Source organism: Triticum aestivum, chromosome 2D (assembly GCF_018294505.1).
Source record: "Triticum aestivum cultivar Chinese Spring chromosome 2D, IWGSC CS RefSeq v2.1, whole genome shotgun sequence".
Taxonomy (NCBI): Eukaryota; Viridiplantae; Streptophyta; class Magnoliopsida; order Poales; family Poaceae; genus Triticum; species Triticum aestivum.
Genome location: NC_057799.1, coordinates 27584008 through 27600134, shown reverse-complemented (window position 1 = coordinate 27600134; position 16127 = coordinate 27584008). Strand labels below are relative to the sequence as shown.

Below are 16127 nucleotides of genomic sequence, written 5' to 3'. Positions count from 1 at the left end.
TCCCTACGAGGGGCCTTGGATGGTGCTAGCATTACTGGTGTTGCACCATCCGGACGCCAACGTGCAGGTTGTCGTCTAGTCGACGCTGGCCGATGATGAGGGTGTGCTTGTGAAGGTACAAACACTTTTTCCCATCATCCAGGCATATGCCTTCCATGTTGTCAAGTACTGCCCTGGGAGCACATATAGAGTAGATTAAAGTGTAGCAAGGAAGGCCCCCTAAATGCCGAGTAGAAATTGTAAAAACTATTGTTAAGTTAACACTTGAGTTTGCTATCTTCTCCATTTTGTTTTTGTGACGAAATCCTTTGATGTGCAAGCTATCATTCAACCTTTGCTCTTGCCAATCAGACAACCGAGTTGCGATTGTAGTTGGAGACTTGGATAACGGTCTATTCAACGAGTAAAAAAGGATGGCGCCTCCACCTCCCTAACACCCCACCCCTAGCCACTACTTTCCATAACCTCCCCGGTCATCTTCTTCGGTGTTCTCTGGGCTTCTTGTGGACTACCATCTTGGATTACTTCTCATATGGGATATACCTTGGATCTGGATTGTTCTCCTCGTGCGGCCTTTGCAGAAAAGGTGTACGATTGCTATGGATCTATGATCCAACCCTCAGATGAGTCTGGGCATTTAACCATGGTGGTTTCATTCAGCAGGCACTCTTTTCGTCTTAATGAAGGTGGCGGCTACTTGGAAGCAGCTATTGGTGGTTATGTGATTGATCTACTGGTCTCATGCATTAAGGAAAGGGTCTTCTCATTCAATGTTTCGTGCAAGCAGGTTGGTTTTATCATTCTTGATCTTCGGTCTTACTCTTACCCGTAATTCATATGTTTTTTCCATCTTTGGGGTCAGGCAACAAAGCCTTTAGTCCCAAACAAGTTGGGGTAGGCTAGAGGTGAAACCCATAAGATCTCACGACCAACTCATGGCTCTGGCACATGGATAGCAAGCTTCCACGCACCCTTGTCCATAGCTAGTTCTTTGGTGATACTCCAATCCTTCAGGTCTCTCTTAACGGACTCCTCCCATGTCAAATTCGGTCTACCTCGACCTCTCTTGACATACTCTACACGCTTTAGCCGTCCGCTATGCACTGGAGCTTCTGGAGGCCTGCGCCGAATATGTCCAAACCATCTCAGACGATGTTGGACAAGCTTCTCTTCAATTGGTGCTACCCCAACTCTATCTCGTATATCATCATTCCGGACTTGATCCTTCCTCGTGTGGCCACACATCCATCTCAACATACGCATCTCCGCCACACCTAACTGTTGAACATGTCGCCTTTTAGTCGGCCAACACTCAGCGCCATACAGCATTGCGGGTCGAACCGCTGTCCTGTAGAACTTGCCTTTTAGCTTTTGTGGCATTCTCTTGTCACAGAGAATGCCAGAAGCTTGGCGCCACTTCATCCATCCGACTTTAATTCGATGGTTCATATCTTCATCAATACCCCCATCCTCCTGCAGCATTGACCCCAAATATCAAAAGGTGTCCTTCTGAGGCACCACCTGCCCATCAAGGCTAACCTCCTGCTCGCACCTAGTAGTACTGAAACCGCACATCATGTACTCGGTTTTAGTTCTACTAAGCTTAAACCCTTTCGATTCCAAGGTTTCTCTCCATAACTCTAACTTCGTATTTACCCCCATCCGACTATCGTCCACTAGCACCACATCGTCCGCAAAGAGCAAACACCATGGGATATCTGCTTGTTTATCCCTTGTGACCTCATCCATCACCAGGGCAAAAAGATAGTGCTCAAAGCTGATCCCTGATGCTTGCTCCGCCTATGTTATCTCAACATAGCCAGTCCCAAGCCCGGGTAAAGGAGGAGGGTTGTGATAGGCTTGGCGAGCCAACATGAAAACTCAGCCACTCTTCTGGAGATGAAACCCAAAAGAAAGGTTATTGCTTTACGGTTGTTCAAGCTAAAATTGATGGATGTCTTATGGCCGGCTATGATCTTCGACCTTAGGAACGTTTGCCGGTTCCTTCTTTGACCGTCGGTCACTCTTTAGTGGACGAAGGCAAGCCGCACATCACTTTTGGTTCTTTCCGGCAACTTGATCAGCCTTCCCTCGTGATTGGCGGGAACCCTTCCATTTCAAACCTCGAGTTCTTAACTTGAGACAATGGTTGCCTAGCGTTGTTCCCGGCCCATTTGTTGAGATTGTGGTCCTACCTAGCACAGTTTCCATCCTATCTACTGAATTTGTGGTCTCGCCTAGTGCGGTCCCTAACCCACCTGTTATTGCTGTGGTTTGTCCTCCCGCTGGTCCTGGACCATCCGTTGCTACCGATTCACCTGAGCGGGCCGTGTCCCCTGACCCGTCTGATAATGCTGCGGATCCTGCTACTCCCGACGTCGTGGCTTCCCCATTGGGCTCAGCCCAACCTGTCGATAATTCTCCGGCTGATGTTAGTTCTAATGATTCGGATGGTTTGGAATCAGTTGTCGAGGACATTGCTTTTCGGTTTTGGAAATGGCAGAAGTGTTTTTCTATGTCACATTTTTCTGTCTCATGCACCAACCAAATAAAATGTCATCTTGTTTTCGCAAAGGCCACAAAGCAAAATCATGCACTGTATCTGCACCTGCAATGGGTGTTAGGTGGGTCCTCAAGCTTAATGCAACTTCTCCAAGTCAGTCTACCAGGATTAACTCACCCGACGCCTCAAGTTTCCACCAAAGCCTTGCTATTCGACCAATGTCAAGTCCCATCGAGTTGTCACCTCCTTTGCCCTCTTCGCCATCTCCCCTTCCTCGAAAGTCTAATCCTCTCGGGCAGATGGCCAATTTCGAGCTTGATCCTGAAGAGTTCACACCACCAGGCTTCAACATCATTAACGGTGGGCCACTCTGGCTGCCTCAGATTTTTCTTCTTGCCGGCCATGGCGCCAAACAGGAGGCATGAGGAGTTCGCCATCGCCATTGTCGAACCATCGCCGCTTCCTGAGGAAGTGTTCCACTTCCGCAATTTGGTTGTGACTTTGTTGTTAACAATCTAGGGAGGGATATTTTAGATGCTCAACCATGGATTCAAGGTGTCGGTCTGTTTTGATTCCGTAGCCCTGCGGGTAGGCATACTATGGTAGATCATCCTCCTTTCAATTTGGGGAACGGTTGTTTTGTCAGATTTATTCCGCATGATGAAGGGATCAATTATAGGGCTACACATGGTTTTCGTTGTGGTTCGATAATGATCCTTGCGATTTTGTTGGATTGCCATCGTAGAGAGTACATCTCAAATGCTATCAATACCATTGACCTTTCCATGGCTGCTACGAGAATGATCCTAGGCTTGTACACACTTTGGCATATGTTTGTTTCCCTGCTCCTTCACTTGTTCCTAGAGATATGGTATATCAAGAGTATGAGCCTATGAGGATTCCAGAGCAACCAGGATTTCTTGGACTACGCCAGTCTATGTGTTGTCTACTGATTTTGCGGATGTTTTTCTGGTTAATAAGGATCTCGTGCCGTTTAAGGGTAACCCTCACTCGCTTCCAGGGCAGATGCATTTTATAACAACTGGGCTATGACAGAGTTTCCTGAGATTGGGTGGAACGACGTTCCCTCACCTGCAAATAACCACAACTAGCAAGTTTATGTGGAGGTTGAAAACAAGCTACAAGTTGTGTAGGAGCCCTCCCAGGAATCCATGGTCCGTCAGGTTTCAGATGGCTCTATTAATTCAATCAACAATGGTGTTCTTGAGGCACAATAGCACGGTGCTTTGGTTCTGTATCAGCCTCCAGGTGCTCAGCCAGTGATTCAGCTTGGCCGAGTAATTATAGTTTTGGCCCGGTTCTTCCTCCTGTGATGCAGTTGCATCGCAACTTTGAGCGGTTGATGCCGCTCATGTGGGTTGCTAAAGTTCCTAATCGATCTTTATGTCTCATGTTGGTCCAATTGTGCTAACCAAGAGATCCTAGTGGAGATGCTATGGCCTTTCAGTTCCCGCTTTCTGTCGAGCTCTAGCAGAGGCGTTCTGTTTCTCCTATCAGACGTTCTTCTCCAGTGAAGAGACATGTGGCTCACTCGCTCTGTTTTGATTTTGGTGTTGTTGATTGCCCCATTTAGGATGTTCCTGCTCCCATGAACTTCACTTTCTTTGTTCTACCAGTGAAGCATGTTGTACCAGTGAAGCAGCCAAAAGGGTGGTCCCGTAAAGTTGTTGGAGCTACTAACGCTAAGATTCTGGTGGAGTCTCGGGTTCGTCGCAGTGCTCGGCTTAGTGCTCTTCGTGATGGTTCTAAGAGCTCACCTGCTGTGATCAAGCCTAGCCCGATGAAGAAGCCATTTGTTCGTCCTTCTAAGAAGTGCAAGACTTCGTCTGCAACGCCGAAGCCTTCTCCATGCCTGAACCAAGCTACTGACAAAGATGTTGCTCCGTCTGGTGCGCTACCCCATACTCGCGTGATATTCAACGCATTGGTGGCCGGCTCGGAATCGCTCCTGAGAAGCTCGCTGCTGATAAGCTTATGGCTCATCCTACTTCATCTTCTACCAACAAGGGATCTAATGATAGTTAGATCATCGCTCATGGGATTGCTCGTGTACCCCTCTAAACATCACTTATCTTCCTCGCCATCCTCCCACCATTCCTCGCCGCAGGCCATGCGTGTCGCACTGCCCTGCCACGTGCGTACCCACCTCCAGAGTTGTCCGCTAGCGGCCACGCGGTTTGCTCGGCTCACCCGCATGCCTCACACCGCCTGATTGCATGACGCATGCCTCGAACCGCTCAGTCGAGAGCCCACCCACCTCCACGACTTCCCGCTGCTCCCCGGCATCGTCCTTCCCTACCGAACAACGATGGCCAGCTGTGTCCTTCCCCGTGGATAGTGTTGGAATGCATCTACAGGTCAACATGGCATGCATGCTTGCACGTAGCTCTACTAGTCGTTGCATCTCTGTAACTAGATGAGATATACATGTGCGCACGATCCCATGCAGCTAGATATTAGGAGATAGCTACGACAGAAGTTAGCGTTAGTTAGAGTACCTGCATGTGCTTTGTGTATATGTACACCCTTGGGCACTGAGTAAATTGTTCTGTTCGAGACAAGGGCGTCAGCGTCCATTTCGTGGAGGCGCGGGCAAGAGAGGGCGATGCCACATAGGGTGTTGCTGCAAATGCGATCGAGAGGGGTCGGGCTGATCAGAGATAGAGCAAGCGGAGGCCCCATGGCATGGAGGCAGGGCCCAGCCTTGGCGGTGGAGTGGCTGTCAAGGTGGAGAGTGCCCTGTCGGGATAGGAGCAGGTCCATCCCCTCTACCTGGTGGTGTGGCTTGGGTTAGAGGATACGAGGTGTTAAGAGTACTATATATATAGCCATGTAGCCTTTCGTATTTACCCCATCGTATAAGTTTTTTTTGCATATTTCCTGCACCTGTACATGTATATATATACTGGCCTATGGCCCTTTGAGAATACAAGTTGCATATTCCCTAACATGGTATTAGAGCTAGGTCAATTTTTTGCACACTGCAACTCGTGCTATTGATCCTCTGTGGCCGCCGCCGCTGCTTTTTCTCTCCATCGTAGCAGCCGGTCAACCCAAGGCCGCTCGTCTCCTTCCCTGCAGTGACGCTGCCGTTCAACTCCCTCCCGTCCAGATCGCAGCCTCCAGCGATCGATCCAGATCAAGCCAGCCACAAGAGCCTTCGCCTGCGATCGATCTTCCGAAGCCCTGTTTTTCGCCGCCCCTCGCCGGATACGGTCGCTAGTCTTCGTCGCCCTCGTCCGGTCCGGCCGCCCCTCACCGGATTTGGCCGCCAGTCGCCGGTCTTAGTCGCCCTCGTCTAGTCTGGCCGCCCCTCGCCGGATTCCACCACCTCCGGCTCGTCTCTGCTGTTGGCTCTCGTCCCATCAATCTGCTGCTGCAGCGAGCACTGACCGCCAGGACCCTCTTTCTGTACTGTTGTCTGCCCAGTGATTGCCAAAAAAGTCAAAAAAAGAAAAATGTCTACAACATCAGGCTATGTTGCAGTTCCTCGTTGCCCGGTGAATTTTGATGGCACCAACATCAAGTTCGTTGGCTTCATGCGCATTCATATGTGTGGCATTCGTCTATGGGGCGTTCTTCTTGGCGAGGTCCGCTGTCCGCCGTGCTCGGTTCCTCCTGTGGCCCCTACTCCACCGACACTACCGGTTGTTGCGAATGCTACTCAGGCTGCGAAGGATGCAGCTAAGCTTGCTGATGATGCTGTCGTTCGTGCTTATGATGAGCAAGTTTTGACTTATGAGGAGGCTCTTCACACGTATCATGAGGCTTTGTCTGCTTATACTCAGTGGCTTGATGATGATGCTCGTGCCGCAGCTGTTCTCACTACTAGCGTTCTACCTCAGTTTGCCTCTGAGTTCTTGGGCCTCCCTACCGTATTTGAGATGTGGACCCGTCTTCGTCAGCGCTATCAGCCCTCTGGTGATGCCTTATACCTGTCTGTTGTCCGCCAGGAGCTTGCTCTTCAGCAGGGTGACTCCACTGTTTATGATTTCTATGCACAGAGTTCTGAGCTTGATTCTCTCCGCAGTGCTTGTTGTCGTACTTGTCAATGTTGCCAGGCTGTGCGGGCTGATTTGGAGTTTCATCGTGTCTACGAGTTCTTGTCTCGGCTCCGTAAGGAGTTGGAGCCCCGGCGCGCTCAGTTGTTTGCTCATGGCCGTATTTCTCTCATGGAGGCGCTTTCAAAGATTCGTGCTGAGGAGACTCGCTGATGTGGTGCTGCTTTACTTGAGGTTCCCTTTGTGCTTGCTACTCGAGCTCCTACTCTGCCGCATGCTGCACCGACTAATCCTCGCTCCAGTGCTCCGCCGACTCCTACTGGCGGTCAGGGCCGCTCTCGTCCTCACTGTAGCTACTGTAACAAGGATGGTCATGTTGAGTCAGTGCTTCCAGAAGAAGTGACACATGCGTAAGGCGCGGACATCATCTTCAGGGACTTCTACTTTGACATCTTCAGCCACTTCCTTGACCGAGCAGGATATTCCAAGACTTAAGTGTGAGCTTGCCGCTTCAGGTTCTTCGACGGGTACTGCAGGTTCTGTGACTAATGCTTCCCGCAGTGAGCAACCACCCACTACACAGTCAGGTACATCCCCATGGGTTCCGGACTCCGGAGCTTCTTTTCATATGTCTTCTCATTCTTCCAATTTGTCCTCTCTTAGATCGCTTGATTTTTCCTGTTCATGTACTCACTGCTGATGGTACTCCTCTTTTTGTTGCTAGTCAAGGCAATCTTACCACTTATTCTATTCCTGATGTGGCACATGTTCCTCGACTTACCATGAACCTGTTACGTTGACTCTTGTTCTATTCAGGATCGTCGCACGCACACTTTGGTTGGGGTTGGCCCTCGCCGCCGTGACCTCGGGGTCTTTAGTTAACTAGCTTCATGTTCCTTCCGCTGCCTCAGGAGATGTCTTTAGTTAGACCTTGGGGTTGGCATCATCGACTTTGACATCTTTATGGTTCTCGTTTGTCATCTTTAGTTCGTCGAGGTCTGTCTCAGGAGATGTCTCTTTTGAGTGTCAGGGTTGTAGGCTTGGCAAACAGATTCAGTTACCTTACCCCACTAGTGAGTCAGTGCCTCAAGGTCCTTTTGATTTAGTCCATTCCGATGTATGGGGTTCGGCTCCCTTCGCTTCGAAAGAGGGCCATCAATACTAATATTATTTTCATAGATGATTTCTCTCGTTACACTTGGCTTTATTTTATGACTTCTCGCAGTGAGGTTTTGTCCATCTACAAGCGTTTTGCTGCCATGGTTCACACGCAGTTCTCTTCGCCCATTCGCGTGTTTCGTGCTGACTCCGCTGGCAAGTATATTTCCAAGATGTTGCGCGGTGTTCTTGCTGAGCAGGGGACTCTTTCTCAGTTCTCTTGTCCTGGTGCTCACGCACAGAATGGTGTGGCTGAGCGAAAGCATCGTCACTTTCTTGAGACGGCTCATGCGTTGATGATCGCCGCCTCTCTTCCGTCTCATTTTTGGGCCGAGGTTGTCTCCACCTCCACCTATCTCATCAACCTTCAGCCATCCGCTACTCTACAAGGTGGTGTTCCCTTTGAGCGTCTCTTTGATCGTTTTCCTGATTATTCGGCGCTTCGTTTGTTTGGTTGCGTTTGCTATGTTCTTCTTGCCCCCCGTGAACGCACCAAACTGACCGCTCAGTCCGTTTAGTGTGTCTTCTTAGGCTATAGTCATGAGCATAAGGGCTATCATTGTTGGGATCCTATCGATTGTTGGATGCGTATTTCTCAGGATGTGATTTTTGATGAATCTCGTCCCTTCTACCCGCAACCATCTTCCTCGACCTTTTCAGTTGAGGATCTCTCTTTCCTCACTTTTCCTGACACACCTATCACCCTGCTTCTCCGCCTATTGTCGATCCACCGTCACCCTCTCCCATGGTTTCCTCACCTCGCCTGTCACCGGATTCTGCACCTTCATCCCCGATGACTTCTTCATCTCCATCTCCCGAGTCTACCTTAGAGATTCTTCCTCGAATTCTTCCATCTCCTCAGTATTATACTCGTCGTCCACGTGTTGTGGATGCATCTATTGATGAGCCATCTACTTATGATGTGCCATCTTCGTCCTCTCAGCCTACTTATGGCTTGCGTCCTCGTCCGCTTCCTCCTCTTGATCGCCTTGGTTTTCCAAGTGCCGGTGCTGCTGTTCTTGAGCCGACTTCTTATCGTCAAGCTGTTGTTCATCCCGAATGGCAGTTTGCGATGGCAGAGGAGCTTTCTACCCTTGACCGTACCAGCACGTGGGACCTTGTTTCTCTTCCTCTTGGTGTTCGTCCAATCACTTGTAAGTGGGTCTACAAGGTTAAGACTCTGATGGTTCTCTTGAGCGTTACAAAGCTCGTCTTGTGGCTCGTGGTTTTCAGTAGGAGCATGGTTGTGATTACGATGAGACTTTTGTTCCTTTGGCCCATACGACCACTGTTCGCACACTTCTTGTCGTGGCCTCTGTTCGACACCGGTTTGTATCTCAGCTTGATGTTACGAATGTCTTTCCTAAAGGTGAGCTGCGTGAGGAGATTTACATGCAGCCCCCACCTAGGTATTCTGTTCCTGATGGTATGGTATGCCGTCTTCGTCGCTCTCTCTATGGCCTTAAGCAAGCCCCTCGCGCCTGGTTAGCGTTTTGCCTCTGTGGTGACTGTCGTTGGTTGTTCAGCAAGTGCTCATGATCCAGCGTTGTTTGTCCATCTTTCAACTCATGGTCGGACTCTTCTTCTCTACGTCAATGACATGATCATCACTGGTGACGACCCCAAGTATATTGCCTTTGTGAAGGCTTGTCTTAGTGAGCAATTTCTTATGTCTGATCTTGGCCCTCTTCGCTACTTTCTTGGGATCGAGGTCTCTTCTACCTCTGATGGCTTTTCTATTTCTCAGGAAAAGTATATCCAGGATCTTCTTGCTCGTGCTGCTTTTACTGATAAGTGCACTGTTGAGACTCCTATGGAGCTCAATGTTCACCTTCGTGATACTGATGGTGACCCCTTGCCTGATCCGACGCGTTATCATCATCTTGTTGGGAGTCTTGTCTATCTAGCTGTCACTCGTCCTGATATCTCCTACCCGGTCCATGTTCTGAGTCAGTTTGTCTACGCCCCCACTTTGGTTCACTATAGTCACCTCCTTCGTGTTCTTCGATACTTCGGGCACGATCTCTCACCGTCTGTTATTTCCTCACTCCGGTTCCTTATAGCTTCGGGCCTATTCGAATGCTACCTGGGCTAGTGATCCCTCAGATCGCCGTTCACTTTCTGCTTATTGTGTTTTCCTTGGTGGTTCACTCATTGCCTGGAAGACGAAGAAGCAAACTGCGGTTTCACGTTCGAGTGCAGAGGCTGAGTTGCGAGCTATGGCTCTTTTGACGGCATAGGTGACTTGGTTATGGTGGTTACTTCAGGACTTTGGTGTTTCTATCACTACACCTACTATGCTCATGTCTGACAGTACAGGTGCTATTAGCATTGCGCGCGACCCTGTGAAGCATGAGCTCACCAAACATATTGGTGTTAATGCTTTCTATGTGCGCGCTGGTGTGCTGGATCAGGTTATTGCTCTTCAGTATGTGCCTTCCAAGTTACAGTTGGCAGATTTCTTTACGAAGGCCCAGACTAGAGCGCAGCCTATGGCCCTATGGGAATACAAGGTGCATATTCCCTAACAAGAGGAACTGAAAGAAGAATGTAACCTCGCATGGGGGCGGTGTGGCACCACCAACGATCGCCGCTCAGCGGCGACAAAGTTGGTGGCGGCCATGGGTGGGGTGGGGGAAGTGAGGCGTGCCATGCGGCGAAGACTTTGAGAGCATGGGTCACGGCTTGATAGAGGAAAAATGAATAGAGAGAGACTCGATTAGATGCTTGTGTGGCATTGGCTGCTGAGTTGGCATGCCTAGTCAGCTTTGACTTTGGTCGAAACTAGTTGATTAGCCAAAAAATGAAATCAGGGTTGTGTTTTGAACTTTATGGTAAGTAGAGGGTGCATTCCGACCATTTTCGAAGACGAGGGTTATAAATCAAACCGAGTGGTCAATTTGGCGTTAAAATGTGGACTTCTCTCTGCGGAAGAAGATGACCAGGCCCAAACATATCATCACTGTCTGCGGCAACCCAAATCGGTCGTTTAGAACCGAGGACGAAATCGCACCCTTGCCATGGAGGCCGAAGCCGAAGCCTTAGGAGTCGAAGAATTATCCGAGCTGCCAGCAAAGGTTGATAAAGACGATGTAATCCTCGCAAAGCGCTCGAAGTCAACATCGTTCAAACCCGGCGACGAGATCATTAAATTCTGAGTCCACCCCGAGGACCCGTCCAAAACAGCCTCAATTGGAACAGGCCTGGACCCCCAACAGGAAAACACGCTACGCGACTTTCTTCGTGAGGATTGGCATAACATCGCCTAACACCCTTCTGATAAGCCCAAATCTCGTGGAACCTCACGGAACACAGTTTAAACTTCAACGGCGATAGTTTTCTGGCTTAGCGGCGTCAGACTTCTTTGGTAGGAGCACGATGTGAGCTGTGTTCAAATGCATAAGGTCTGCTGAGCCAGCATGAAAATCATTAAGCAAATTGAGAAGATCCAATTTAACAAGATCCCAGTTGCTCTTGTAAAAAGCGAGGCCAAAACCATCAGGCCCGGGGCTTGCATCGTCCTTAATGGCCCATAGAGCAGCCTTTATTTCCTCCAAAGTAAAAGGAGCAGAGAGGTTGGAAGCTTGAGCGGAAGTAATCGAGTTCGGGAGAAGTAGACTATCTAGATCAAAGAAAAGGAGACAGGATGGCTTACGCCCACCAAGTTTTTGAAGAAGTTCAAAAGAACAGCCTCCTTGTCACGATGCGCAGTGAAGGTAGTGCCATTGTTTTCAAGGGATTTGATTTGGTTTTTTCGGTGTCTGACCGAGGCACAAATATGAAGGTAGGCCGAGTTTTCGTCACCGAAAACGCAGTCCTTAACCTTTGCCCGTTGCCTCCAGTAGGCTGCAATGGCAGCATTATGGCGGTGCAGCGAAAGCTTGATCGCAAGCCGAAGATCGGATTCGAGAGACGACAACGTCCTGGCCTCTTCCAGCTTATCCAGGAAATCGATAGTGGTATGGCAGTTTAAGGCTATGATCTTAGGCGATCTTCTGTTGGACAACCACTTTTTTGCCATGTCCCTGGTACGCTTTAATTTGAGGGAAAGAGTTCCAGCAGATCCAAGGTGGGCATGCTGTGGACCTACGCTCCCCCAATTTGCCGTCACCGGCGGGCACCATGTTGAGGTCGATCTCGGGAACGCCACAAGCCATGGCAAGCTGGAGAGCATCCTTGCGCGGGAGCGGCGGCGGGCCCTCAGCGGCAAGCTCCATGAACTCCACCGCCGGCAGCAACAGCTCATTGCGCGGGGCCACCCTCTTCTTGCCTTCCAGCTTCATCTCCTTCCGAAGTGTGGCCTTTTCCAGCATCGTCGGTTGGTGGAGGGGAAGGGGCCGACAGGTTCAGGTCCATGCCGCCGGGGAACTCGCCGCTCCCCTCATCGCTGTCGTCCCCGCCACCGCCACCGTTGTTGTCGGAGTCGGAGTCGAGGCCCGCGAAAGCAGGGTCGGGCGGGAGCTCTTGGGAGTGGATGACAAGGACCGGAGGAATAGCACCGAGGCCGGAGAAGCCATGAACCGGGATGGTATGAGGGACGTCAGTGAGGGTACAAGACTTGACGAAGACTAGGACAGCAGAGTAGTCCACACCGGTAAGGCAAACAGGGTCAATCTCGATGGGACATGCGAAAGGGACAATGGAGTTGATGATGGTAGGAGTAAACCAGTACTCGAGAGGGAAATCCTCGATATGAAGGGCGGAGACCGTGCCAAGACGGAAAAGGAAGCGGTTTTCGGTGTCTTCGTGACACACAAGGCTAACGGTGTTTATGGGGCAGGAAAGAGGACTGTTGAGGATGGAAACTTCGCGCTCATAGGCCGAACCAAACACGACCAACCCCACCCCGTAGGAGGAGGCCCGAATCATCACAGGGCGGTTGCCAGCCCTGGTCTGCAGAGCACGGCGGATACAAGCTTGGGGGGAGGGGTGAGGAGGGTTGACAATGGCGTATGCGAGGTTTTGGAAATGCTCAATGGGGGTGAAAGGCATGAAAACGTTGGAGAAATCCCGACAGTGCCTAGGAGGAGAGGAGAGAAAAAGGGATTGGGTTGCGTCCGAATCAGTGGATTCCTCTCCCGATTCGAACTCAACCTCGCCCGGGTCCTCCTCCTCAAAAGCCTCATCGTCGACTTCCGCCGCCGCAGTCTGCTCCGGGAAGGCAAAGATGCGTGGTGGGGATGCGTGGGCAGGGGACGGCGGCTGCTCGTCCTCGGAGAAGGTGAGCTCCAGGGGGATGAAGTCAGCCATGGGAGCCGGAGCGGGCTGGGAAGGCGGTGGAGAGCTCAAGGCAGGTTGTGCGAGAGGAGGGCTAGGAGCAAGGGCAGGCGCAGGGTTGAGGAGAGGCAAGGGGTTGGCTGGGGGTAAAATAGCCGTGCACCCATGCTGGGTGTGGCCCACACGCCAGCATCGGCAACACCTCACGGGGTCTCGGCAGTCGCGAACTTGGTGGTCAAGAGCAAGGCATCGGAAGCAGGGTTCATGGCGTTGAGATTTTTAGGCGGGAGGGATGAGCTGTGTGGACGCATGCATGGGGGTGCATGCTATAAGAGGAAGCAAGAAGGGCATGGGCATAAGATGCCAACGGTCCTGCATGCGGGCTGCCGGCATGGGAGAGCGACAGTCGAGGCAACGTCAGGCGGGCGGCCTCGGCCTCGCCGTTGTCACATCCCGTGGTTTGCGGCCTGACAGAAGGCGGGCTGTCGTGTACCTCTGGCTGACGATGGGGAGAAGTTGACCACGAGAGCGGGCCCGGAGGCCGCGGCAGGATCCCAGGGGCAGAGGCATCAAGCATGGGTCGCCGCCTGCGAGGAGGGAAACCAGGGCGCCTCGGGTTGGCCGAACACAGAGGAGCATGCATGCGCCCTGCAGTCGGCGATGGCGTGGAGCGGCATGCCAGTTGGACCAGTTGCAGCGGGCCAAAAGGAAGAGGCAGGATACCAGTGGCTGAAACATCCAAAACGGGAGGCCGAGATGTAGCGCGGGTGACAGCGAAACTAGACAAGCTACGTGGCAGCTCAGGCGGGGGGGGGGGGGGGGGGGGGGGGGGGACGATCGTCCAAGCAAGTGTCACGGACGACGCTACAGGAGATGTGTAGGGTAGATGTTAGGCAGGATCGCGACGAGGAGGTGACGTTTGAGGTTGCCGGGCCCGCGTCGGGATAGGCCAGGTACGGATTCGCACGCGGGGCAGCAACACAGTCGACGCTCCAAGTCGCATTAGAGGGGGATGACGACAGGGGTTGAAAGGCCCGGGTTTCAGGGGCAGAGAGGAGAGATGTGTGGGCAGCAAAAAGACGAGGCAGAGGCAGTCCAACAGGGGGAGGATTAGCCAGGAAACGAACAACTAAGCCCTTGTAGTTAATCCCCACGAGCGACAGAATGAAACTAGCAATGTTACGATTAGCAACGGTAAAAGAGAATAAGCAGTCGCTAAACTGAACAATTAAAGGGTAAGCAAAGGGCGAGCCAATCCAACCATTGAGCAGGGCTACGACGGCGGTGGACGGCGGCAGAGGCGCCGGCAGCAGGACCCCCAGCCAAACCATGGTAGGCGAGGAGAGGGCGGCGGAAAGGGGTAAACATACCGAAGAGGAGAAGACTGTTAGCGAGTATTCGAGAAGGGCCTCGCCCGGCGGAGGGAAGGGCCGACGGCGGCGGTCGCCGTTCCCCGCAGCACAGCAGGGGTGGAGGAGGCCAGCAAGACGCCGCGGAGCAAGACGCCCCCGCGGATGTCCCCGGCGCTGGCCGCGGAGATATCCCGAGGGGCACCTACCGAGGCGCCATTTGCAATGGCGCCCGCCGAGACTCCAGTTAACTCTGATGACTAGGGTCCAGCTCCCTTTGACTTGAAAGGAGGTTATCGCTACTATATTATCTTCACACATGATTTCTCTCAACACACCTGGATATATTACATGTCTTCTTTGTTTTCTGCATATTGTACCGCACCTCTACATGTATATATATTGGCCTATGGCCACCTGAAAATATAAGTTGCATATTTCCTAACATATACGAGAAAAATGAAAGGACAATGTGTTCTTCAAGAAAACTAGGAGGTTCTCAAGATGACACGTACTCTATGTAAAGAACCACGTAATGATTAACATAGCATGGTACAAAGTAGCACATGTCCTACAAACCTCGCAAAATCCAATTACAGAGCAAACAGCCTAGCAGAGACAAGCGAACCACATACATGATTCTAAAAAGTGAAGTACAGATCTATTCATCAACACAAACAAAATCACACTATAAAGGAATTGTATACTCAGTAAACTATAACTCCCTGACAACAGTTATAAGTCTAATAGGACAAATGTACATACATGTTGTTTGCATTTTGGGTAATTTAAGTGCAGCGACATATTAGAAAACATGAAAGCATGTTCAAAGTCAAACTGGCTAAATACTTACCTTCCATCTGGTATGGCTGAAACCCACTGAATCAGCATTAAGAAGATCGTCAAGTTCATCAAGCTCTTGCTTTACTTGCAGAACCAACTTACAGATGGTTGCATCATTAGTGGCACTGAAAACACATTTACATCTCTCTGCAGCAACAAGGTCTGTCCTTTAAGTCCCACTTGTATACAGTGTATGAGCATTCCCAACAATCCAAAGACATTACGTGCATGAAAAAGCATCCACCTGATAATTTGTAGAATCGGTCTGACATACTTTGAGCAGCAATAAAACAAGGGGTCCCGAATAAATTGATGCACGCCTTGCTCTAGTAAGAGCAACATTTGTTCTTTGGTTATCAGCAAGAAATCCTACAACTCCTCTCTTAACAGTTGATTGTATTGATGTATCATCTTCTCCTTGGAAATCATCAATGGACTTCACCCGCACATGAAAGCCATCATATGTGTCATATTTTTTGGCAGGTCGACTTTTAATTGCATCAACTTGAGCAATATATGGAGAGACCGTGGACTATGCTGAGCCCTTGGTCTGTCCTTATCCAACCTGCAGAAATAACTTATGTGGTATGCTTAGTGATCTTTAGGGATCAAAGTTTGGACAAGGCTAATGAAAGCATTTTCTTCAGCAAATTTAAGTCGATTCTATATCACCAAATCATTGACATATCATTGCTTTTTCACTATGAAGTCCGGAAATAATAGAAGTTACTAAAGTGGGTTCATAAAGTGGCCAACAACTGTAATAGGGCATAATGTTTCACCTTTCATGTCATCTACCTAATGTTCTCTTTTTTCTAACTACAAATGTAACATTTGTCTACGAAAGAGGGCAGTAGAATTGAAATTTCATAAAGCTGGATTGATGCAATACCATATCATGAGATACAAATAGAAATCTGGACTCTCAACGTACACTATTGTAGTGAACACATTTCTACCAATGAAGATTATGAAGTATGCAGTACAAGAACAGCAGACCACATAAACTTCTAAAGATCCAATGTTATATTAGCA

At 50.3% G+C, this 16127-nt stretch overlaps 1 protein-coding gene across 23 annotated transcripts in view; it reads right to left on the bottom strand.

Moving 5' to 3' along the window:
- Positions 1–16127, bottom strand: part of LOC123051239 (vacuolar protein sorting-associated protein 54, chloroplastic) — a 37572-nt gene that overhangs the window by 12515 nt on the left and 8930 nt on the right. For 18 of the 23 annotated variants that reach the window (XM_044474071.1, XM_044474070.1, XM_044474066.1 and 15 more), the window contains 2 exons: positions 15337–15657; positions 1194–15239 (listed from right to left, as the gene is read on the bottom strand). In XM_044474071.1, the coding sequence (XP_044330006.1) occupies positions 11926–12933 (1008 nt within the window). In that variant the 5' untranslated portion in view covers positions 12934–15239; positions 15337–15657 and the 3' untranslated portion in view covers positions 1194–11925. Of the gene's footprint in view, positions 1–1193; positions 15240–15336; positions 15658–16127 lie in introns of those variants that run through there. The other 5 variants (XR_006423973.1, XR_006423974.1, XR_006423972.1 and 2 more) reach the window with 1 other exon arrangement.